The following is a 24814-nucleotide window of genomic DNA, read 5'->3' as shown; positions in this document are numbered from 1 at the left end:
AGTGTGTTGTGAGGTTCGTGAGTTGTGGAATCCTGAGTTTGTTTCCGAATAACATCGACTATGATCTTCTACTTCACGAATGGAGTTTGTTGCGAAAGGTTGACCTCGAGTGTAGAGTACCGAATTGAGGAGTATTGGAACTAGAACTACGTCTGTTGGTGAGCGGTTTTACCCCCCGGTGACAAAGATAGTGCACAACTTTTAAGTTTAATTCTCCAAATGAGACAACCCCAAATCCGCCTTCGGGAAAAGCCACGAAAAAGAAATTGTACAGCAAGTTATGTCAAAAGTAATTCTGGCCCAAGCCCAAGCTATATGGCGTTCTGACCGTGCGTGAAAACAGGCTTTGAGAAAATGAGTGGCGGATCATGTGCAGGAAGTCGTGATAGAAAAAATGCTTGTTCAATGGCTTCTTCAAGAAGAGAAACAAAATGACACGACGCTGCCCATTTTTGCTAACGAGGGTGTTCATTCTTTACTATAATTTAGTGCCCCTAACTCCGGTAAGATTTGTATGAAAAAAGCTCGAGAATTAAATCGCCTTGAAAAAGGGATCATGGTGTAATTCAAAACTTTGAGATTGAAATTATTTTAGAAATATCTCATGTTTATAAAACTGATTTTGTTTATTAACAATTAAGAATTGCCAAAACACTAGTGTGGAGGTAAATGAATTAGTCGTTCTTTTAATCTAAAATAAAACAACAAACTAATTAGATATAAAAGATTTTTTTTACTCGAAATTATTTGGCCACCCTTCTATTAACTTCAATACTAAAATTGGCCATTTAGAAATTATAGTTTATTAGAATTTCTGGATTTCTAATAAAAGACCATGATTTTATTGGAAGTACGAGACACTGACGACGACCTTACTGTTGAGGTCGAAATACGTATCTGTCAAGGTACAATCAAGTGGTGGCATTAAATGGGAAGGTACAAACTCGTCTTATGACAAGTGCATCCTCAATATCCAACTCCGTGGTACTTATGAGAGTGTCGCAGTTACTGGCCTCTTGATTTTATCCTCTTCCTCCTTACGGTGAAGATGGGCGTGGTCAGTAGCAGTAATATTCATGCTTTTGTTGTTTTTGTCTTTTCTTGATTTGTGATAGCATTCTAGATAAGGATTTCAAAAATAAAACACTAGTTTGCAATCTACAAATTATATCAAAACAATGGTAATGCAACTTGTAGCTCTATCCCCGGTTTAAAACTTCATGCAAAAGTCACTACAGTAGCCGTTCGATAACTGCAAAATGTTTACTTTTCAGTTAACGAATGCCGTTCGATAACTGCAACGCATTCTAGACGTCAAACGACGTCAGATGCAATAAATGTGCAGCGCAATGCAGCTGTCATTGAGTTTGACATCAGTTTGAAGTTTAGCGGTCCGATAACTGCAAAACTGTTGCAACTATCGAATTGCAGTTAAAAAGCATTGCAGTTAAATGACTTGCAGTTATCGAACGTCTACTGTATTTGGTCAATTTTTCTGCATTTGAAAGTAACTATTTGGTCACTTTTTCTGCAATTCAAAGTCACTATTTGGTCACTTTTTCGTCATCGTTGGTCACTAAAGTCACTATTTTGAACGGCATTCATCGTTACCAGCCCTGTTATCATAATTCCGAGAAATTTTAAATTCGAGCTGTGCTAGAATCGACTGATAACAAAAATCCAGTTTCCCTTTCTTAAACAATTCTCGCTTAACTTTTCAAAAAGACCTAAGTAACATTTTTTTCATGAATTAATTTGAATAGCGCAATCAACAGAACAACATGAAAGCTATTGATTGCGCTATTCAAATTAATTCATGAAAAAAATGTTACTTAGGTCCTTTTGAAAAGTTAAGCGAGAATTGATCAGAGAATCAGGGAGAATACAATGCGATAAAATATTTAAAATATTAACTTGACAATCTTCTTCTTCTGCCAATATTACATCTCCAACTGGGACATTGCCTTCTCGCAGCTTAGTATTCATCAAGCGCTTCCAGATTTGTTAACTGCGAGGTTTCTAAGCCGAGTTAACATTTTTGCATTCATATATCAAGAGGCTAACACGACGATACTTTTATGCCCAGGGAAGTTGAGAAAATTTCCAACCCGAAAATTTCCCAGACCCAGCCACCTTCAGCATGGTCCCGCTTTGTAGCCGCGCACCTTACCGCAAGGCTAATGAAGGTCCCACAACAATCTACTAGGGCTAAAACAACATTCTCAAAAGTACTGCCCAAATCGTTTATATTTGCATTGGTCTTATCACAAATAAATAAATAGAAAAAAGTAAAATTTAGTAAAATTCTTTCACGTGTTTGATCTTGCCTTAAACTTTGACCGAATCCAAATATTCTTGGTAGCGTTTCTCCTGCTGTTGCTGCAGTTTCTGCAGCTTCTTCTGCTGCCCTTTGCTGATCTCCTTCCCTTCAGCATCGTGCGTCGGCAGTCCACGCTCATCAAAAGCCGAATACTTATCCGCCTCGCCACGGAACATGTCCACCGGATTGATCTTACGCTGTGCATCCTTCGCCAACTGCGCTGCGGCAGCTTCGGCCTTTTTCCGCTCTTTCTCCGCCACTTTACGAGCCTCCTCGGCCCGTTTAGCTTCTCGTTCCTTAAGAAGAACTTCGCGGTCTACCAGCTTCAGAGCCGAAGCGTTACCCTCCCGATCCTCCAACCGGACACCCAAATTTGGTAGGATATCGTCCCGAATTCGATCGCACAACTGAAGGATATCGGTTGCCTTCAAGGTGCGAGCTTGCTCTCGTACGGCCGTGCGGAAATCGGACAGGGTAGTCAGATAGGGCATGACAGTTTCTTCCAGCTGATAAGGGGAAAAGAATAGTGAAATGATTTTTAAATTATGATTATTTGAAGACACTACTTACATCGCCATTGCCAGCGCTTCCTCCTACAGGGAACCCTATTCCTCCTCTGGGACCATTTATTGCACCAAAAATGTGCAGCAAATCCGTAATATAACTGGCAATTCTCCTCAACAATAATGCATTCAGCTCATTTTTATGATCCCGAATGTAGACGTTGCTATGAGACACCAAATCGCGAACCGCATCGAGGGCCGTACGAGTGTCAATGTTGTCGCAGAGCGCCGCATGAACGAGTTCCTTTGTGGAATTCAATTTTTGCTGTAGGTCAGACTCAACCAGTGTCCACAAGTTAAACCGATCTCGTGGCTTTCCGCTAACTACGTGTCTGGTGAGGTCCTTAATGTTGAGGAAAAATTCGTTCAAAAATCGTTCATATTGGACGGCCATTTCCATGGTGTTTTCGGAATAGTCCAGCGTGTCCTTCCAGGAATGCAGCAAAAATGCGAGTCTAAGTTGAGTGGCAGTGTGTTTTTGGAGAGCTTGCTGAATAGTGACAAAGTTTTTGAGAGATTTTGACATCTTGCACCCGGCGATGGTCAAATGTCCCGTGTGGAGGAAGTACTTAACCCATTCTGAGCTTCCATCGTGAGCCTCACTCTGAGCCAGTTCGTTGTCATGGTGGGGGAACTTCAAGTCCACTCCACCCGTATGAATGTCCAAATAATCTCCGCAAATATCGGACGCCATGGCAGAGCACTCAATATGCCATCCAGGACGACCTTTACCCCATGGGCTCTCCCACCAAGGCTCTCCGGCTTTGCTGCTCTTCCACAGGGCAAAGTCATTTGGGGATCGCTTCTCCGAAAGACGGTCCTCCGTTGTGCTCAAATCGCCCTCGCCCTCTTGTAAAGATTTGGCATCACCGTAAGCTTCCGGCACCAACTTAGCATAGTAATGCTTATCACGTTTATCAAATCCTGCCACGTCAAAGTAAACCTGAAGTGAAATAATTTCTAAATTATTCACAATTCAAAATGATGCTGTTATATCGATTTTTTCCATTGATTGCTGAATTTGCCAAAAAATGATGCAATCAAAAAGAATGCAAAATCATCCAAAATATGAAACGTTGTCAACTTACCGATCCGTTCGCTTCGTAGGCCAGCCCATTATCAATAATCCGCTGAATGTATCCCACAATCTGCGGAACGTACTCGCTCACTCTCGTTAGCACATCCGGCGCCAACACGTTCAAAGCGTCCATGTCCTTATGGAATTCATCTTCCCAAAATCGAGGCAACGTTTCGAAAATGGAATTCTCGCTTACAGAAGCTCCTTCCTTTTTGTCCAACAAATCGGACAATGGATCTTTGGAATCCTCCAGGAACTGTCGCTGAGCATCCGTCACTTTGTCCTTCTCACCACTTTTGACCGCTATCGTCAAATTGTCCACCGCTACAGTCAACTTTTCTAGCATTCGTTCCATCATTGCCTTCTTGTCGGGGTCCGTCGTTTTGACCAGATTACCCTGGAATGCTTCCATCACCTCCTTGTTATCTTCCAGGAGTGTCTCCAAGGACGTAGTCCGTTCCACGTACCGCTCATACAGGAAATTCTGCCGGGCTCGTTTGATGATCTTATCGTCGATATCGGTGATGTTCATCACGTAGAGGACGTTATACCCGAAGTAGTCCGACAGAACCCTTCGGAGTATGTCGAAACTAATATAGGACCGAGCGTGACCCATATGCGACGCATCGTACACCGTTGGGCCGCAACTATACCACTTGACATTCTTACCATCCTTCGGAACGAACAGCTCCTTCTGCCGGGTCAAACTGTTGAACAGTCGAAGCCTTGGTTCCTCCTTCGTTGGAACCGGAGTTTGCCACGTCGGTTGAACACGTTTTGCCATTGCGATCAGCGCTGTACAGCGATTTCTTGATTATAAGTTGAGACCTGCTGTTCTACAGTTTGTTTAGGATAGTGCGACAAATGCAACGTTTTACGGTACTTTTTAAACGCCGAAATACAGAAAATTCGGCATGCGATTAGTCATACACAACCGCGAAACTCGCGACGAAAAAAAGGTGGATGCACGAATGCGGTTTTTGTTGACGTTCAAACTAGCTCAGAGACAGAGAACGTAACCATATTAAATTTCTGGAACAAAATTTGTTATGCTGTCTACACTGAACCAAATTACCAGGGGACTGAAGCGATGGTTAGATGGCTAATACGCCTATCCACCACCATTCGTTCAATATGGCGTACAGTGATCGTTCGCTAATTGGGGCACGACCTCATCCCAACTAGTGAATGCCGTTCGCTAATTGGGGCGGTTTGACAAGCGTCAATGTTGTTTACTTTTTGCATTGAACAAAAGAAAATTTTACGCGCCAGAAAATATCGATCCCGCCAAACACGGAAACAAAACGTCAACACGTTTTTGACATCACATTCTGACGTTTAGCTGCTTTTTAATTGGGTTTCGCCCCAATTAGCGAACCCCCAACTAAAAAGCGCCCCAACTAGAAAAACCCCAATTAGCGAACGTTCACTGTACAATGTTTTTGTTTTAAATTCGTTGATTTAATGATAACAAAGACTCGGAAGTATCGACGGGCTGTTTTTCGACATAAAATAGCCATACAAACACAAAAAGCTGGATATACCTCAACTGATTGTGAGTTTTTACCAGTACACTCAGCGAACTGGACTATCGAAATTCATAACTGGCGCCTTTTGAATCTTCGTCCGATTATTTCACCAGCCGTGCTTCTTATACGCAGTTACCTCACCGACAAACCGACGTGCCTTCCCATATAAAGTTCTTCAAATTTCTTGGCAATTACTCTCCTTTCATTACCTAGCTCCATCTGTGCGATGGTTTACACAACAGCTCTCACAAATGTGCGGGCAAACTTGATCATGCACGCTTTAATTTATTTCATCAGCTTCCACATAATAATCAATATTCGATATTATAAATATCAAGAGTTTTATGATAGGTTTCGTTAGCCAAATGAAAAACATTCGACTTTCAAAAATGTGTGTAATGATCCTGAAGACTTAAATGTTGATTTAAGCATCAAAAAAGATTTTCTATTACTTGGTTATTTTTATCTTCATCGCTGTGTAGATTGTTTGAAACGTGCATATAATGTTTACGTCGACCAGCTGGGGGATTGCGCGCATTTTGCTTTTTCTTTTTCTTGACTTTTTCTATAAAATGAATATTAATGTCAGTAATGACAGAACGAGTTACTACACTCGAAGTAAAACGATTGTAGGGTAAAATGCCCAATAGTGGACCCCCTAGTAGCAAAATTTTGCTCTTCCTGGCATAAGGAGTGGAAATTGTCAAAATATTAATTTTGCGTGATGTCTAACATCAAGCTCTGCATCTCCTCTTCACGATACATACATAAAACACTCAAATACTCGACGTTATTCTTTGAAATTAACATTCTAAAGTTGGACTAAATTTGCCCTATAGTAGACCCCCTGGGGGTCCATAATAGGAAATTGCTTTCCTATAGTCGACACTTCATTTGATTTTCATGTTTCGTTTCGGGACGTTCTTCTTCCCTATTATGGACCCCCCAAAATATTCCTATAATGGACACTCTCGTGTTCATTTTTTATAGAATTGTAAAAAATCAACTAATTTTACTTTCCAGAGCATTTTCAATGCATGTAATCAAATCATAGAACTGTAAGGTAGGTTCTCCCGATGGAATTTCATAGCAAAATATTTCCATTGTGCTGTAATAATGAAAAAATGTCTGGAGGGTCCACTATTGGTTGAGGGTCCACTATTGGGCACTTTACCCTAATTTTTTTCTGCCAATTTTGGAATCAGAGAGGCCCGTCGGTTTGTCGGTGGTTACCTTCCCGGCTATTCAAGCGTTGCCATAAAGTATGTGTTGATTTTCCTGCGTGTACTAGTTTACGTCGGTTGATGAAATAAATAAATAAATAAAAATAAATAAATACATTAAAATTTGATATTTTGATTATATTTTTCATCCGAGCAGCACCCACACTCAGCGAAGTGGACTATCGAAATTCATAACTGGCGCCTTATGAATCTTCGACTGATTATCCCACCAACAGTGCTTCTTATACGCAGTTACCTTCCCGAGTAATCGAGCGTCGATGGGCGTGTGGTCTACATATTGTCAGATTTTCTGAATATGATACACTGCACGGCGTTTGTAATGTTCCCAAATGGGTACTTGCACAAAACTTCACGCGGCGAATGACTGTCGAAAGGTACGGCCGCGCCAAACGATACACCGCAATGCTATTCACCCATAAGAATCAAGTAAACGGGGTGCAGAAAGCGCGGCGGTACCTTTCATGAAGGGTTCGCCGCGTGCAATTTTGAGAAAATCAGGCAATACCGGCCTCCCGACCCCGACGTCCATGGTTCGAATCCAGTCTGCCGCACTTCACTTTTTTCAAATCAAAATCATCATTCATAAGGCAACATATTGAAATTCATACCGATTCCTTGTGGCAAATTTTCATAAGGCGTTTGATTGAAAATCATACGTCCATTTTCCTCAGTGCAGGTTATTCACATGAGGGGTATTCACTTAACGGCGTATACGCTGTTAAGGCTCTATAAACCGTAATCAATCCGATAATGACAATGATTTTATTCAAATCCGCACTAATACTAATAAAGTTTTGAACTAAATTCAATATTTTGGGGCTATTTACGGACTTACCCTCTATCATAATATATTCATGGCATTTCCATATTGAATTTTCACTTATCAAAACTAGCAATTACTGAGGAATTGCTGGAAAAACACTGAAAACTGCCTTTTTCCTAAATCGATATTCGTTTGTTCATCGAACGCATACTAACGTTCGAACGTTCGGATCGAACACATACACACTCACTTGGTTTTTCACTGGATCTTTTCCCATTGTTTCTTTGATTTTATCACTCCTAAAACATATTCACTAACTGAGTTTCACATTTTTCGTCAACCTTGACTACCAATTAATTCACTTCACGCCCAAAAACTGTTGAAAACTGCTTTGCAAAAATCGAAGTGAGAGACAAATTTGACGACCGTATTGTGAATGCAATAAAATGCGGAAGACTCAAATTCACTAGCGCAATAAGTGGAATGGTGAGTACAAAATCTACGCGATGCAACTTCATTCAATCCGAACAATACAACGTATACGCCAGCCAACACGCAAACAAAGATGTGCATACACAAGAAAATAATCATCTCTTCGCCGTTGCCAGATTTATTTATTGGAAAAAATCATTGCTGTTTGTCGGATTGAACAATAAAACCAAAAATAAATATTTAAACATGTTACGTAAGCTTCTATTACATTCCAAGTGGCGTATAAAAAAATTAAATCGATAAATACCCATATATTTGATACACCATGAACATGTCTTATGATATAAAATAAACAATTCGTCAAGTCTGGCAACATTATGCATCAGCTGACATATTTTTACCACCCCATTTCCACCATTTCCCCCAGTTGTAAACAACATTTTATTTATCGCTGCTGCATTTTTCCGTACCAATTGCATCACTATTACAAACAAGTGAAACAGTCATCAATTTTCAAAACATTGTGATGGAGTCTTGAGCCTTATAAGTGACTACCCGTATGATGAATGTTGGCCCTTCTCAAATGCGACGCGAGAAAACATGAGGTTCACAACAAATTTTGTTCTATGCAAAACTTCTTTTCTCAGTTCAGCCCTGGTTTGTCATCTCGACAATCTGTTATACTCGTGTGCGTGTGCTCAAATGTCAAATCCGGCTTGAGTTCTTAAAACGAAACGTCAAAATCTCTCTTTTCCAGCTAGTTGCTTTCATTTTTCGCGACGTGTTGCGGTTCACGGTGCCAGCGAAATATCCCCAAAAACTGCTGCAAAATGCAAGGACCAGCCGTATTTATCGACGCCGAGATCGAGGATCAGGTGAGTTCCGAAACGAATGTCCTTTTAACGGTTAGAAATGGACTGGTGGCAGTAATTTTGTTTACAACCAAGCGCCAAGTCGTCGGCCGTGAATTTGAGGTTATCGACGATGGACTCTTCTTGCTCTTATTTTTGTTCTTATTCCTTCGGTAGGCTCAAGAGCTGCGAAAGTTCTTCAAATCCCTTGGGGCAGAAATAAGTGAGGAAAAGTCGTCGAAGGGAATCGAAGATGATCTGCACAAGATCATTGGCGTTTGCGACGTGTGCTTCAAGGATGGCACCCAGCACACCCTTGAGGAAATCGATGCCGTTCTCAACAGTGTCGTTTCCATCATCGTATCGATTCCATTGGAGCGTGGGGAGAATCTGATCTTGGCCTTCTGCGAGAAAATGACCAAAGCTCCAGATACCAACTTGGCTCGGGTTTGTTTACAATCGTAAGTATTGTGACCTTTTCCTAATCTTCGTGAGTTTGTTTATTTGACCTGAAAATTAAATATTTCATTCGTGATTTGTATTGTAAACTATTTCTTCCGTTTAATTTGACTTTTTCTATTGATTTGCTTAATTTCAGTCTTTGGCGGCTGTTCAGCAACTTGGAAGCCACTTCCCCACTACGATACCACGTCTACTATCATCTGGTTCAGGTGGCCAAAAGGGCCGAGCAGGTCAAAGAAGTCTTTTCTGGCGTGGATCAACTGAAGGCTCAGTTCACCCAGTGCCCTCCCTCAAACGAGCAAATGCAAAAGTTGTACCGACTGTTGCATGACGTTCTGAAAGACACCAACAGTGAGCTGGCGTCGAAGGTGATGATCGAACTGCTGGGAACCTACACGGCAGAAAATGCTTCCTATGCCCGCGAAGATGCCATGAAGTGTATCGTGACGGCCCTGGCCGATCCGAATACTTTCCTGCTGGATCCACTGTTGTCGCTGAAGCCTGTGCGGTTCCTGGAGGGGGAATTGATTCACGATTTGCTCTCAGTGTTTGTGTCGGAGAAATTGCCAAGCTATTTGCAGTTCTACAAAAACCACAAAGAATTCGTAAATTCTCAGGGTGAGTCATGTTACTAATTATAGCATGGTTTTTGAGAACGTCGACTCTCTTTCACTAATATCGAAGCTTATTTTGCATTAATAAATTTTTCCACCTCAGCACGCTAGACAAAGCTATTTTTTCAGATCTCGGTGAGAAAATCCGATGTAAATGTTAAAAAGGCTTCGTAATAAACGAAAGAGAAAGTAAACAAAGAGAGCCTCTCTATGGACTTTTTCGTTTTCAAAAATCAAGCGTGAATTGTATTCACAATCATGCTACATTATTGAAATGTTTCTTTACTGTCTGTATTTTTCATTACCTAGGACTGAACCACGAACAGAACATTAAAAAGATGCGTCTCCTGTCGTTCATGCAGCTGGCGGAGAGCAATCCCGAGATGACTTTCCAGCAGCTGCAGGATGAGCTGCAGATCGGCGAAAACGAAGTCGAACCGTTCATCATCGAGGTGCTGAAAACGAAGCTGGTTCGGGCCCGGATGGACCAGAAGACTCGCACGGTGCACATCTCCAGCACCATGCACCGGACGTTCGGTCGGCCTCAGTGGCAACAGTTGCGTGATTTGCTGCACGCGTGGAAAACCAACCTGACGTTGGTTCAGGAAAACATGAAATCCGTCTCTGATGCGCAAATCGAACTCGCGCACAAGCAGTAAGAAAGTGGTTCAAATTGCGATTGTTTAGAATACAGAAAATTAACAAGTGAATTAGACTATCTACGTTTAAATCGAACTAATCGAAGGAAGCATCAGTGTATCCATTGTTGTGAGAAGTAAGTGATTCCTCCCGGCCAGCCAACCTCGGCCATCGTCATCTCGTTGTTCGTGGTGGTGGTGACGACAAGTTTAAAGTGTAATTTATCTCTGAAGGGTTTGCGCGAGGGCGGGAGCTTATTGTGTGCACCAGGGTAAGAAAAAAAAACCTACCAGAAAAACAAAAGACTACTAGCAAAAGGGAGCAGGACTCCGACGAATCTAGCAGGGCCTTTGGGCCTTGATCTAGAGATCGGACGGTATCCTGTGGCCCCCCAAGGTTTGTGGGAGTTGTTTCGTTCAATACCTTAATCAGCATCGTTTAGAGTAGTTCGAGGGAGTTAGCGATAGGCTTGTATCGGTTACAGTTTTCATAAGTAATATATACAATTTTAAAGTATGAACGAAACGAAAGATATTCTAGTCATCATTACAAAGAAAAGAAACTCAGGTTGCGAAGCTATTTCCAAGTCCCTCTGCTGACAATTTGTTTCGATTCATTCATTTCATAGCCGGTAGCCATTGCATGCGTACCTTACCATTAACAGACTTGACTTCTTCTAATGCCGGTTTGACGTTTCTTGACAATGCAGAGATTGGCCTTCGATTCACCACAGCAGTATTTTTGGAGCATTGGATCAAAATACATTTTAGTAAGTAACAAGATAAAGATTCTCGCTTCGGTTCCCTTTGTTCTGCTATCCGAAACATGTTGGGTACAGACCTGTCAAATCATATGGATTTTTCCTTCATTGAGCGCCCTGCCCTATACCTACCTGGATACCTGGTTGGCTTCAGGGTCGATACACATATGCCTGGCGTATTGTAGAGCTCCATAATCGTCGGTCCAGTTTCCTCGAACGTTTAGGGTTCCCAGGTCCGATTCCAACGGTGCAGCCAGCGTGTTCGTGGCCTTCCACGAAGTCGCCAGCATTTATCTGGTTCTCTGTTGAATATTGTTTTCGCTATTCTTTCTTCCGATATTCGTACTAAGTGACCAGCCCACTGAAGTCTGCCGTATTTTATACGATTCACAATATTTTCTTTTTTGTATACTTGATACAGCTCATGATTCATGCGTCTGCGCCACACACCATATTCTAGTTTCCCTCCGAGTATAGCGGAACCTAAGCTGGTTACGTAATTCGTAAAAGGCCCTACTCGCAGCAGCAATACAGTTTTTCACTTCACGGAAAACGTTATTGTCACATTTCACAAGCGTTCCAAGGTAAACAAATTCTTCAACAACTTCAAACACATCCCCATCAAGCACTACCTCAGCACCAACACTACTAGGTCTTCCTCTGTCACTACCTGCCACCATGTACTTTGTCTTGGTAGAGTTAATGGTTAAGCCTACCCTCCCTCTTCAGTGGGACAAAAGCCTCCACTACTGCTCTGCGATCGATTCCAATGAGGTCGACGTCATCCGCAAAGTCTCACACAAAAGAATGACAATCATTATCAACAGGCTGTCATATTGGACTGTCGCGTCGCATTTACTCTGACTTGCCCCTAAGGTCACAAACGAGGTTGACACTTCGGCTACCATCCGAATACTTGATTTCGAGCCATCCAGCGTTGCACGTATCAGTCTAATCAGTTTCGCCGGAAAACCATATTCGGACATTATCTGCCAGAGCTCATTTCTTTTCACTGAATTCACTGAATGGTAGTCTGCAAGTTGTAATCCGGATTTTATCAAGGATCATCCGCAGGCTAAACATCTGATCCGTCGTTGATCGGGTCTCACGGCTCTGCCTGGTATTCGCCGACGAAGGACTCCTCAAGCGGTCTTAGTCTGTTAAACAGGATACGCGACAGATTTTTTTACCCCGATTTCAGAAGGGTGATCCCTGTGTAAATGACACATTCAAGTCTGTGCCCTTTGTTTTAGATTGGGCATATTAGGCTATCCAACCAGCCGGCAGGTAGTTCTTCATCCTCCCATATTTTCTGGATAATATGGTGGATCGATTGATGCAGCTGTTAACTAACGTGTTTGAGAAGTTCGACCGGGATCTCGTCCTTCCCAGCAGCTTTACAGTTTTTCAGCTCGTTTAGAGCCTTCTTAACCTCGTCCAGCGTTGGTGGATCCACAGCATGACCGTCGCCGACTATGTCCATCCTGCTCCTTAATACACCTTCATTTTCACCGTTCAACAAATCTTCGAAGTCCTCCTTCCACCTGGCTGCCACCATATTCTTGTCTGTATTCAAATTCCCCTCTCGGTCATTGCAAATGACGAAAACTGGCGCAGTCTTATGCCGCGCGCCATTGACGTTGCGTAAAACCTCCGCATATCGTTTCTATCCATGTTCTCCTGCGCTTCAGCTATCACAATTCTTCGTGTTGCGATGGATTCATTTTTCTTCTGCCCTTGCAACACTGCACCGCTCCCTGTTGAAACGTGCACGAGTCACTAGCAATCGACTCCTAGCAACATTTTTCTCGTCCGTCACTCGCTGGCCCTCCTCATCAAACCAACCATTTCGTTGGCGTCGCTGTGCAGTACCTAACACGTCCTGCGTCACAGCTTCGTGGATATTTTCCCACAATCTGTTGACGTCCCCAGATCCGGTGGTACCTCCCATCCGCTCGTCCGCTTCTGGTGGTACTGTGCAGCAACTCCTTCAACTGACAAGCGTTGGATATTGAAACGCACCGTCCTGTTGTTTCGCGAATTCGTGACGCTGGAAAGTCGCGCCCGAATGTTGCAACTACAAGGTAGTGATTTCAGTCAATGTTCGGACCTCTGAAGGACCTTACATCTATAATATCCGAGAAATGTCGTCCGTCGATCAGCACGTTGTCTATCTGTGAGCAAGTGTCTCCATTCAGATGTTGCCAGGTGTGTTTGCGGATATTCTTACGTGCGAAGTAGGTTCTGCTGATTGCCATCCCTCTAGCAGCAGCAAAGGTGACAAGTCCCAGACCATTATCGTTGGTAGCGGAATGAAGGCTTTCCCTGCCAATGACAGGGCAAAAGAAAATTTCTTCCGATCTGCACATTTGCATTCCCCAAGACAATCTTTACATCGTGTGTCTTAGGCCTTATCTAGGCTCTCATAGCACTCATTCTTCATGTCATCAGGCTTATAGTTCGTTGGGGCATAGATGCTGATTAGGCTATAGTTGAAGAATTTGCCCTTGATTCTAAACACGGAGATGCGGTCGCTTATCGGCTTCCACCGGATAACACGCATCATCTGCTTCCCGATCACCATTAGGCCAACACCTCGTTCAGCTCTATCACCGCCGCTAGTAGATGTGGTACTTGAATGAAGTGTTTGCTATGGGATCCACCACCCGGAATTCGCGTTCTCCAGTTTCTGAATAGCTACCACACTCACTCCAACCTTCTGCAGCTCACGAGCCAGGAGCCCAACACGTGCGGGTTCATTCAAAGTTCTCACGTTCCAAGATCCGATTTTCCAATCGTTGTCCTATATTCGTTGCCATTGAATCAATCCGTTTGCTTTACTTTTGCCTTTCTTGGTAACTGCAGAATCTTCGGTAGGCTACCTTATCAGGGTTGCGCTTCCGACATCGCGTTGAAGGGACTGCCCTCTCGATGCTGGCACGATGCAGCATGATGTGCACAGTTTTGCTTAGAGTCCCTCGCTTGCACTCGAACGATGATCAGCCTAACATGGGGGACAAACGGGACAAACGCTGTTGGGGAAGATCCATAAAGTACGTCACGCAAAATACGTCACGGGGGATTTTCAACCCCATGGAGAACAGACGTTTGATCAGATTTGCACTTTCGGAGAGGAGCCAATCCCCCCTTCCCTGTCAGCATACGACCATAGTTCCCACCGGAGTTGGTTACCCGATCTTCCCTAATATCCCAAGTAACATTTTAAGTTTTATAAAGCTTATATTATAAATTGAAGAGTGTTATAAAACCAGCATAAAACCAAAATGTTACTAGGGATTGCTCGTATCACAAAGAACAGACATGGAGGCTCGAACAAAATTTCTTGCAAAACATGTGTAAACAAACAAGCCGAACCTCAACGCCATCGACGTCGACATTGCAACTCATAATCTCATTTTGACAACACGATGGCGCTAGTATGCTCTTGCATGCATAACGACACTAGCGCACAGTGGCATTTTTTGTGACGCTACCGCTGGGCGCTGATTTTGAACGGGATAACGGCGACATTCCAAAGTTATTTCAAAATGAACAGTAAAAAGTTATCACAACGTAGTGAGTGCAGCTTCAACGTCTGTTCTCTGTGGTTATACCCTCCAATATTTTTTTGAAACTACACACCCGTTTCAAATCACTCAGAGACTGAGTGAAATTGTATTGCCGTCTCTTTTTCCCACGGGAAAGTTACTCAATTTTCGTAAAAAGTCGATCTACTCAAAATTTGAGTAGTTCCACTTTTTACGAAAATTGAGTAAGATTTCCGTGAGAAAAAAGGGACGACAATACAATTTCACTCAGTCTCTGAGTGATTTGAAACGGGCGTGTAAGTCTTTCACATGTTGTGCAATTGGTGCTGATGAAGTGGATTCATGCCTTCTTATTTACTACATTGATCAAAATGCTCGGAACGGTAGGTGCAGTCACAGATAACAGATATTGAGCCTGGCATCCGATACGTGTGTAAACATCCGCATCCGTTAATTCAAATGTATGTTATTTAAATTATAACCGCGTTTGGCAATCGATTGAAGATGGCGCAAGAATCACCACCCGCATAAATCCAAACGATAGCCGAACCATTATTGGAACGGTATACGTTCCAGGTTGAACCATAATGATAATGGTACTTAACCATAACCGTACTGTAGTCTGATAACGTTTTGACCATAGTGACTATGGTTTTCGTAGACCGGACCGCACTGAGCAACGGGTTGTTAAGAATGTTAAGGTGACTCGGAGAGCCACTAAACACCGTGTTATTTTCCCTATCTTTCGTCTCTTTCTAGCATTATCACCTCGCAACTTTGGAGCGGCGTATTTCGGTTTTCAGTTGTTTGATGTAACTGTAAATGTATCAGCATGTAGATTGCGAGTAAGCACGCGCCGGTGATACTTTTTCAAAATCATATTTGTTGTAGAAAAAAAGTTAAGCATTCAATGATGAAAATGATGACGATTTGATGATTGTTAGTGCTTCCCGTGTCACCTTAACCGTAAGAGAAAACGATTTTCATCATACATTTTTGAAGGAAAGATTGTATCAGTACTATATTGATTATGGTTCGTAGACCGTAAACTTCATTTATTAAGGTTGAGATAACTGTTTTACCATAAATATGTATTGTTCGAAGAACTTAATGTTAATGGGTAACGATATTAACTATGTCCATGATATATTTGTAACTGTACGAAGAACGGTAAATTTGTATGCGGGCATCAATAGGTGATTCCAACAACAACCCTATATATAGGGCGAATTCAGTTAGACTTTAAAATGTTAATTTTGACGGATAACGTCGTGTATTTGGGTGTTTTATGTATGTATCGAGAAGAGGAGATGCAGAGCTTGTTGTTCGATATCAAGCAGAATTAATATGTTGAAAATTTCTACTCCTTCACGGATACAAATTTCATCCATTTGCTTCAAAAATATACATGTTTACTTCCAAAATGGTAAAATGTTTGAATCAAACATATTTATTTTTAAAACCAAATTAAATCCCTGTTTGTTTTATACGTACACTAGTGGGCAGCCCCTCGCTCGCTCTTGCAAAAGTAAACAAACTCTCGAGTTCGGATCGGATCCGATCGGAGGTCAATAGGAGAGCAGCAGCAAGCGTGGAATAATATGTTTTCTTGCTTCCAAATTGATGATAAGGATGTTTTTCAGGTACAGAAAGGTAAGTAAATGAAATATGAACGATTGGAATTGTGAAATCTGGTAGTCAAATGCTACCAGAATATGACAATTGGTAGAGTTGATTAGAAATAATTATGAATGGCCGAACCAAAACAATAATATCCATGTTTGCTTCAAACATTTAGCTGGTTGAAACAACTTGAAACGCACATTTGATTCAAAAGAAAGTTTTCGTTCGCTTCAAATGCAACAATATGTTTGATCCAAACATATTTATTTTTGATGCCAGAACAAACTGAATTATTGTTTGGATTTACCTAGAATATGTTTGGTTTTAACTAGAGGCCTTGATAAGAGAAACGCGGATAGGAAATGTAGCTCTGCCAACACTGCAGCCAATCTTCTTCATCAAAGAACAACATATGAAAAGGAAGAATGATTTATCCAGGTAAAATTTTACATATTGCTATTTAATGTGTTCACATCACATGACAATTGAATCCAACAAATAAAACAATTGCATTTCATAATCTATCATTGATTTGCGAAACAAATTAAAAATGCATTTAAAATTGGTTCATTCATAAATGGTGTTAAATCGAATTTAGCCGTTTTCAGTATTTGAGCCGATGTTTTGGCTGATTGACAGGTCTCTTGCTCGATTGGCTGCTGTTTTTTGACGGTTCGATTGGCGGCACATGTCAATTCGCGTTTCTCTTATCAAGGCCTCTAGTTTTAACGTAGTTTTTTCTGCGTGTTATGACAATAGAGGTAATAAACTATAGAGGAAGATTGTCGCTGTCGTCACTGGTGAAACATCTTTTGCTGGCGAGGATAGGGCACTAAATGTCAACGAAGGAAAAATCAGTACGTTTTGACAGATAGGTACCCAACATGTTTGGGGACGATAACAAAGGGAACCGCAGCGACAATCGTTCTCTATAGTTTATTACCTCTATTGTTATGACAGGAAGAGCAAAATTCCGCTACTAGGGGGTCCACTATTGGGCATTTTACCCTATATCAATTCAAAAGTTCACACAGGATTTTCAATAAAATTTGTTCTAGCTTAAATATCTGTTATCTGTGGGGGTGCTATCATATTCGTCAAATCGACGTTTGAATCTTTGCTTACAAAAGCAGAAAGTCGTTTTGAAAATTTTGTCTTGCATTGTTATTGGCGCTTTGATGTTGCATGAAGAAGAAGAAGCAGAAAGATGATAATCGAAAAAATCTCCACGGGAAACTATACGAAGAAGTTTTTAAAACTCTTCTCAAACATTCTAAAAGCAATTCAATTAAAAACGGTAAGCAGTACGGGGTTGGACTTTTCTTATACAGTATCCCCCCGCTTATCCAGACCTCGCTAATCCGACGACTCGTTAGTCCGGATCTTGCTAATTTGGAATTTTCCGGATTAAAAAGTATCAACACCCATTTAAACACATTATGCTGTCAGTTTTCAAATTTTTGCTGTGATTTTGTTTTGGTTCATTTGTATGGATTTGACAGTCGGATTAACGAGAGAAACCTCGATAGTCCGGCCATACATTTGTCGGATCAGCGGGGGTATACTGTATAACCAAAACGAACTCGGGGGTCTGATGTTTTGGTTGTGTTTTCGTAGTATAGATGCAGTCTCGTTTCTTCTGCTTGTCGTTTATGAAACTGTCAGTCTGGAACGCACCTATCTCTTTCTTTCTCATAATTCTCCTTATGGCTGTCAGTGCGGAATTTTCAATGTTGGCTACGGAACGAGCTGTGGTGGAGGTATAAATACAAGTGTCAATCCCGTGAACGAACTTCGATCTCAATTTTTTTTTCAAATTGAGTCGTACTTGTCTCACTTTTGTGTAGATTTCAATGAGCGTATAAGAAAAGAAATGTCACACAAACATCATCATCGTCTGGGATCTGGCTGCGTGCGGCGATCTCAAATCATCATCAGTCATCAGTGATTAGTGTCAAAAGACAAAGCAGAAAGGAAGCTTCATCAGCGCTCCATGGAAGTTCAGTGCAGTCTTCGGTAGTTCAGTGAGCAGCGAGCTGGTTTTCCGTCGAGTTAGTGGGTCCTATCTTTTTTATTCCTCCCGATTCCGGTCGTGTAAGTGAAAATATTGTGGTGCCCTTTTTCTCGGTTCCGGGATCAATCCTCGGTATTGTGCAATTCGATTTTGATAAAGCTCCAAGTGGTGTCCCATTATTTTGGTCACTCCACAGCGATTTCGAGATTCCGATTGGTGGCATAAATAAATATAAAGCGATAAAAATATTCGACCGGAGGAAGAAAAAAGTGAGCTCGGGTGTGAAGTGGAAGCTTGACCGGGGAAGTGAAAATTAGTACAGCAGTCCTAAGTAGCCTCCGGCGAGGTACTCCCCTTGGGTATACAACAAATCACATAGAAGCGATTGTCTGAAGAGACTAGGCGCTAGAGAAGCAGAATTTAGAAAAGTTGGCAAGTTTTTTGGAGCTGGTAATTGAAAATAATATTTTTGGTGCTTCGCTCGGTCGAATCCCAGTAGTAATACATCGAAGCATTGGGTCGTTGCGGATGTGTTGTGTTGATTGAGTCCAAATAGAAGCTCTTTCTCGAAAGTACGGTCTTCCAACGGGGAGCGTCGTCGAAGCAAAAATGTCTGTCAGCTGCAAGTGCATGAATATCGTGGTGAAGCTGGAGGAAGCTTCCGTTGGGGTGTCATCCCTGATGGAATCGGTCATGGAGAAGTTGCAAGCGGCATTAGAGGAGACACCCAAAAACGACCATTTTCTATTTTTCAAAAAGGTGAGTGATCTTTCTTTCTTTTTCCTCTATTCTGGCTATTTTTGCTTCAATCGTCGGTTGCGGCTTTTGGTCAATCGCCAGTGCGTCTGTTGTAAGTTGTTTATTTGTTCAGAACTTCGACCTTCCAAATGTCCACTGATATAGAAGATTAGTAGAAAGTAAAAATTGTCGGCGTTTCGTATACTGGATTTTTTTCTTATATCTAAAAGCCAAATTTCTGAATCTTGATCTTATTTCAAATTTGCAATCCTAAAAATGTCTCAAGATTGTGCAATTTTACCTAAAAAATAAAGCAAAAACAAACTAAATAAGACGACAAAAATAAAATCCATTACACAGCAGTGATGCCAATTATCAGGTGTAGATTGTTTGCCTTCCTCGTACATTGGGACTCAGTTCAACGAATTTAGGGCATGTCTGTCCAGGGGCCTCATTGTGCACCTCCACTCGGCATCGCTTTTGTACGACAGTTTATATGATTAGCTCATTTAAAGTCGAGATGCAAATTGAACGAACTAAACCACGGGGTCGTATAATTAAAGAACTAAGTACCTACTGTATCGAAAATAAGTAGTAAGCCATTGAAATGTAGCTACTCAAAAACTAGTAAAGGTATTTTTTTGGGCTTACCTTCATTCAAAGTATCAATCTGTCAAGTTTCAAATCAACACTTGGTATTTTGTTGAAAATTGATTGTTTCTGCTATACAATCAACTCGATTCATTTCGATGTTCTATATCTCGATATCGCTCACTATGTCGATGATTTTCTCGGTCCCTTCAATCCACAAAATATTCTTGCTTTCTACATCTCGATAATCCTACTATCTCGATATCTCTACATCTCGATGTGTTCTGGACTCTCGATATGTTCTGGTCATATTCTGTTCAGTATTCAATCTCCCTTTTGTCGATATATTCCAATTCCAAGGATGCTACACCATCCTTGGGCAATAACAGACACATAAAAAACAAGAATTGTCATTTGTTTTATTGTCGGTTTTCAAAGCAATGAGGTTTCTATTTCTAGCATCTATTAAAATGTTTCTTCCATTCCAAGAAGAGTGTCACGATGAATAGTTTGATCAAGCATATTGGTATTCACCCCGCGACTGTGAAATTTACGGTCAACAAGCTCGGGAAAAACCACACTTTTGTTGACCTGCTGAAAAAAGAAAAAAGATCAGCAACAAATGACTCGAATTCGGACCAGAAGATAACATTTTTTTTAAACTGGAGTCTGGAGCAATATGGGACTGATTTGCGATTTGGGCTTATTTTATAAACAAACATTCAATTTGCCTAAAACGGTATTCAAAGCGGACATTGGTCTTACGCACGGGAACCTATAAATATGGATACCACATCTTTATTTCATCGGTGTCAGGCCATTAGGCCGAAGATCATTAGGCCGAATGGCCATTAGGCTGAATTAACAAAAAAGAAGCAAAAAATGAAAAGTTCTTTCTTCACCTTACCCCTTCTTCCTTCTCCCTTCATGCATCTTCCTACTTCTATCTGTCTTCTTCCTTCTTCCTGCTTCCTTCTTCCTTCTTCCTTCTTCATTCTTCCTTCTTCCTTCTTCCTTCTTCCTTCTTTCTTCTTCCTTCTTTATTTTTTCTTCTTTTTTCTTCCTTCTTTTTTCTTCCTTCTTCCTTCTCCCTTCCCCCTTCTTCCTTTCTTATCCTTTCTTCTCCATTCTTCCTTCTTCTTTCTTTCTTCTTCCTTCTTCCTTCTTCTTTATTCTTTCTTCCTTCTTACTTCCTCCTCCGTTTGCGTTCCTACTTCTTCCTCATTTTTCTTTTTTCTTCTTCCGTTCTATTTCTTCCTCACATTGCACTACTCACTTCTCACTCACCAGTTCTCATTCGGCTTAATGACCGTTCAGCCTAATGACCATTCGGCCTAATGACCCAGCATCATTTAATCATTTCTTTACCATAAAATATCGCAACGCAATTTTTTCCTTTCATTCTGGCCGGAACAGGTAAAGTGATGGCAGCATCGAAACCAATTTTTCCCAGCACTTCGGCACTCGCAATCGTTTCAGGTACAAGGCCAGCATCGCCAGTATTATCGGAATCTGCGGCTCGGCAGTATCGAGGCCACCAGCAGCGCGGCGATTGGATGATATCGTATTGATATCCAGTTCAATAACTTCGCTCCATATTAGCAATATGGGTATCAAACTTCAGCACTTTGCAAGACAATTGGAATTATGATATCCGGATATGATTCTGGGGCATTCCAAGGTCAGTTCCAAGGCCTTTGAGGAAGTCTCCGCAAGCATTAAAATCATGAAGAAACTTCCAGAGCAATTATTGGAGAAATTTCTAGAGAAACGAAGAAATTCTTGAAGAAACTATCTGTGGATTTCCGGAGGAATTCGGATGGAATTTGTAAGGGATTCCGTGAAGAATTATTGGAAAAACTTTCCGAAGAATTTTTGGAGAAGCTTCCCGAAGAATTCTAAACTAATTACTGGAGGACTTTCAGAAAAAAAAACTTCCTAAGGAATCGCTTTAGGAATTTAGATGTATTTTTTTATAAATAAGAATTCTTGGAGAAACTTTCCGAGGAGTTCCTGGAAAAGCTTCCCGAAGAATTCCTTGTGAAATTTCCTAACTAATTCCTAAAGGAACTTCCGGAGGAATTCCTGCAAGAACTTTCGGAGGAATTCCTGGAGAAACTTCCGCAGGAGTTCCTAGAGGAACTTCCGGAGAAACTTCCTGGAGTAACTTAACTTCCGGAGGAATTCCTGGGGGAACTTCCGGAGGAATTCCTGGAAGAACTTCTGGAGGAATTCCTGGGGGAACTTCCGGAGGAATTCCTGGAGGAGCAACTTCCGGAGGAATTCCTGGAGGAACTTCCGGAGGAATTCCTGGAGGAACTTCCGGAGAAACTTCCGGAGGAATTCCTGGAGGAACTTCCGGAGGAACTTCCGGAGGAACTTCCGGAGGAATTCCTGGAGGAACTTTCAGAGGAATTCCTGGAGGAACTTCCGGAGGAACTTCCGGAGGAATTCCTGGAGAAACTTCCGGAGGAATTCCTGGAGAAACTTCCGGAGGAATTCCTGGAGGAACTTCCGGAGGAATTCCTGGAGGAACTTCCGGAGGAATTCCTGGAGGAACTTCCGGAGGAATTCCTGGAGGAACTTCCGGAGGAATTCCTGGAGGAACTTCCGGAGGAATTCCTGGAGGAACTTCCGGAGGAATTCCTGGAGGAACTTCCGGAAGAATTCCTGGAGGAACTTCCGGAGGAATTCCTGGAGGAACTTCCGGAGGAATTCCTGGAGGAACTTCCGGAGGAATTCCTGGAGGAACTTCCGGAGGAATTCCTGGAGGAACTTCCGGAGGAATTCCTGGAGGAACTTCCGGAGGAATTCCTGGAGGAACTTCCGGAGGAATTCCTGGAGGAACTTCTGGAGGAATTCCTGGAGGAACTTCCGGAGGAACTCCTGGAGGAACTTCCGGAGGAATTCCTGGAGGAACTTCCGGAGGAATTCCTGGAGGAACTTCCGGAGGAATTCCTGGAGGAACTTCCGGAGGAATTCCTGGAGGAACTTCCGGAGGAATTCCTGGAGGAACTTCCGGAGGAATTCCTGGAGGAACTTCCGGAGGAATTCCTGGAGGAACTTCCGGAGGAATTCCTGGAGGAACTTCCGGAGGAACTTCCGGAGGAATTCCTGGAGGAACTTCCGGAGGAATTCCTGGAGGAACTTCCGGAGGAATTCCTGGAGGAACTTCCGGAGGAATTCCTGGAGGAACTTCCGGAGGAATTCCTGGAGGAACTTCCGCAGGAATTCCTGGAGGAACTTCCGGAGGAATTCCTGGAGGAACTTCCGGAGGAATTCCTGGAGGAACTTCCGGAGGAATTTCTGGAGGAATTCCTGGAGGAACTTCCGGAGGAATTCCTGGAGGAACTTCCGGAGGCATTCCTGAAGGAACTTCCGGAGGAATTTCTGGAGGAATTCCTGGAGGAACTTCCGGAGGAATTCCTGGAGGAACTTCCGGAGGAATTCTTGGAGGAACTTCCGGAGGAATCCCAGGAGGAACTTCCGGAGGAATTCCTGGAGGAACTTCCGGAGGAATTCCTGGAGGAACTTCCGGAGGAATTCCTGGAGGAACTTCCGGAGGAATTCCTGGAGGAACTTCCGGAGGAATTCCTGGAGGAACTTCCGGAGGAATTCCTGGAGGAACTTCCGGAGGAATTCCTGGAGGAACTTCCGGAGGAATTCCTGGAGGAACTACCGGAGGAATTCCTGGAGGAACTTCTGGAGGAATTCCTGGAGGAACTTCCGGAGGAATTCCTGGAGGAACTTCCGGAGGAATTCCTGGAGGAACTTCCGGAGGAACTTCCGGAGGAATTCCTGGAGGAACTTCCGGAGGAATTCCTGGAGGAACTTCCGGAGGAATTCCTGGAGGAACTTCCGGAGGAATTCCTGGAGGAACTTCCGGAGGAATTCCTGGAGGAACTTCCGGAGGAATTCCTGGAGGAACTTCCGGAGGAATTCCTGGAGGAACTTCCGGAGGAATTTCTGGAGGAATTCCTGGAGGAACTTCCGGAGGAATTCCTGGAGGAACTTCCGGAGGAATTCCTGGAGGAACTTCCGGAGGAATTCCTGGAGGAACTTCCGGAGGAATTCCTGGAGGAACTTCCGGAGGAATTCCTGGAGGAACTTCCGGAGGAATTCCTGGAGGAACTTCCGGAGGAATTCCTGGAGGAACTTCCGGAGGAATTCCTGGAGGAACTTCCTTAAGGAACTTCCGGAGGAACTCTTGGGGGAACTTCCGGAGGAATTCCTGGAGGAATATCCTGAGGAATTCCTGAAGGAACTTCCGGAGAAATCTCTAGAGGAATACCCGGAGGAATTCCTGGAGGAACTTCCGGAGGAATTCCTGGAGGAACTTCCGGAGGAATTCCTGGAGGAACTTCCGGAGGAATTCCTGGAGGAACTTCCGGAGGAATTCCTGGAGGAACTTCCGGAGGAATTCCTGGAGGAACTTCCGGAGGAATTCCTGGAGGAACTTCCGGAGGAATTCCTGGAGGAACTTCCGGAGGAATTCCTGGAGGAACTTCCGGAGGAATTCCTGGAGGAACTTCCGGAGGAATTCCTGGAGGAACTTCCGGAGGAATTCCTGGAGGAACTTCCGGAGGAATTCCTGGAGGAACTTCCGGAGGAATTCCTGGAGGAACTTCCGGAGGAATTCCTGGAGGAACTTCCGGAGGAATTCCTGGAGGAACTTCCGGAGGAATTCCTGGAGGAACTTCCGGAGGAATTTCTGGAGGAACTTCCGGAGGAATTCCTGGAGGAACTTCCGGAGGAATTCCTGGAGGAACTTCCGGAGGAATTCCTGGAGGAACTTCCGGAGGAATTCCTGGAGGAACTTCCGGAGGAATTCCTGGAGGAACTTCCGGAGGAATTCCTGGAGGAACTTCCGGAGGAATTCCTGGAGGAACTTCCGGAGGAATTCCTGGAGGAACTTCCGGAGGAATTCCTGGAGGAACTTCCGGAGGAATTCCTGGAGGAACTTCCGGAGGAATTCCTGGAGGAACTTCCGGAGGAATTCCTGGAGGAACTTCCGGAGGAATTCCTGGAGGAACTTCCGGAGGAAT

At 42.9% G+C, this 24814-nt stretch overlaps 3 protein-coding genes across 3 annotated transcripts in view; 2 read left to right on the top strand and 1 right to left on the bottom strand.

Moving 5' to 3' along the window:
- Nucleotides 1-2229: 2229 nt before the first annotated feature.
- Nucleotides 2230-4956, bottom strand: LOC134226570 (cysteine--tRNA ligase, cytoplasmic). The gene is made up of 3 exons (XM_062707421.1): nucleotides 3972-4956; nucleotides 2891-3826; nucleotides 2230-2826 (listed from the first exon to the last, which is right to left on the bottom strand). The coding sequence occupies exons 1-3, from the start codon at nucleotides 4743-4745 to the stop codon at nucleotides 2329-2331; spliced, it is 2208 nt and encodes a 735-aa protein (XP_062563405.1). The 5' UTR covers nucleotides 4746-4956; the 3' UTR covers nucleotides 2230-2328.
- Nucleotides 4957-8645: 3689 nt separating this feature from the next.
- LOC134226569 (eukaryotic translation initiation factor 3 subunit M) lies at nucleotides 8646-11025 on the top strand. The gene is made up of 4 exons (XM_062707420.1): nucleotides 8646-8804; nucleotides 8958-9241; nucleotides 9379-9860; nucleotides 10166-11025. The coding sequence occupies exons 1-4, from the start codon at nucleotides 8760-8762 to the stop codon at nucleotides 10513-10515; spliced, it is 1161 nt and encodes a 386-aa protein (XP_062563404.1). The 5' UTR covers nucleotides 8646-8759; the 3' UTR covers nucleotides 10516-11025.
- A 7361-nt stretch (nucleotides 11026-18386) lies between these two features.
- LOC134226568 (ras guanine nucleotide exchange factor R) overlaps nucleotides 18387-24814 on the top strand; it is a 78864-nt gene continuing 72436 nt past the window's right edge. Inside the window, exon 1 of the mRNA XM_062707417.1 lies at nucleotides 18387-19199. Within this exon, the coding sequence (XP_062563401.1) occupies nucleotides 19050-19199 (150 nt within the window). The 5' untranslated portion in view covers nucleotides 18387-19049. The remainder of the gene's footprint in view (nucleotides 19200-24814) is intronic.

This window comes from Armigeres subalbatus, chromosome 3 (genome assembly GCF_024139115.2).
Source record: "Armigeres subalbatus isolate Guangzhou_Male chromosome 3, GZ_Asu_2, whole genome shotgun sequence".
NCBI classification, from domain to species: Eukaryota; Metazoa; Arthropoda; class Insecta; order Diptera; family Culicidae; genus Armigeres; species Armigeres subalbatus.
Note: the sequence above shows the minus strand (reverse complement) of the source record. Positions and strands in the feature narration are given on the sequence as shown.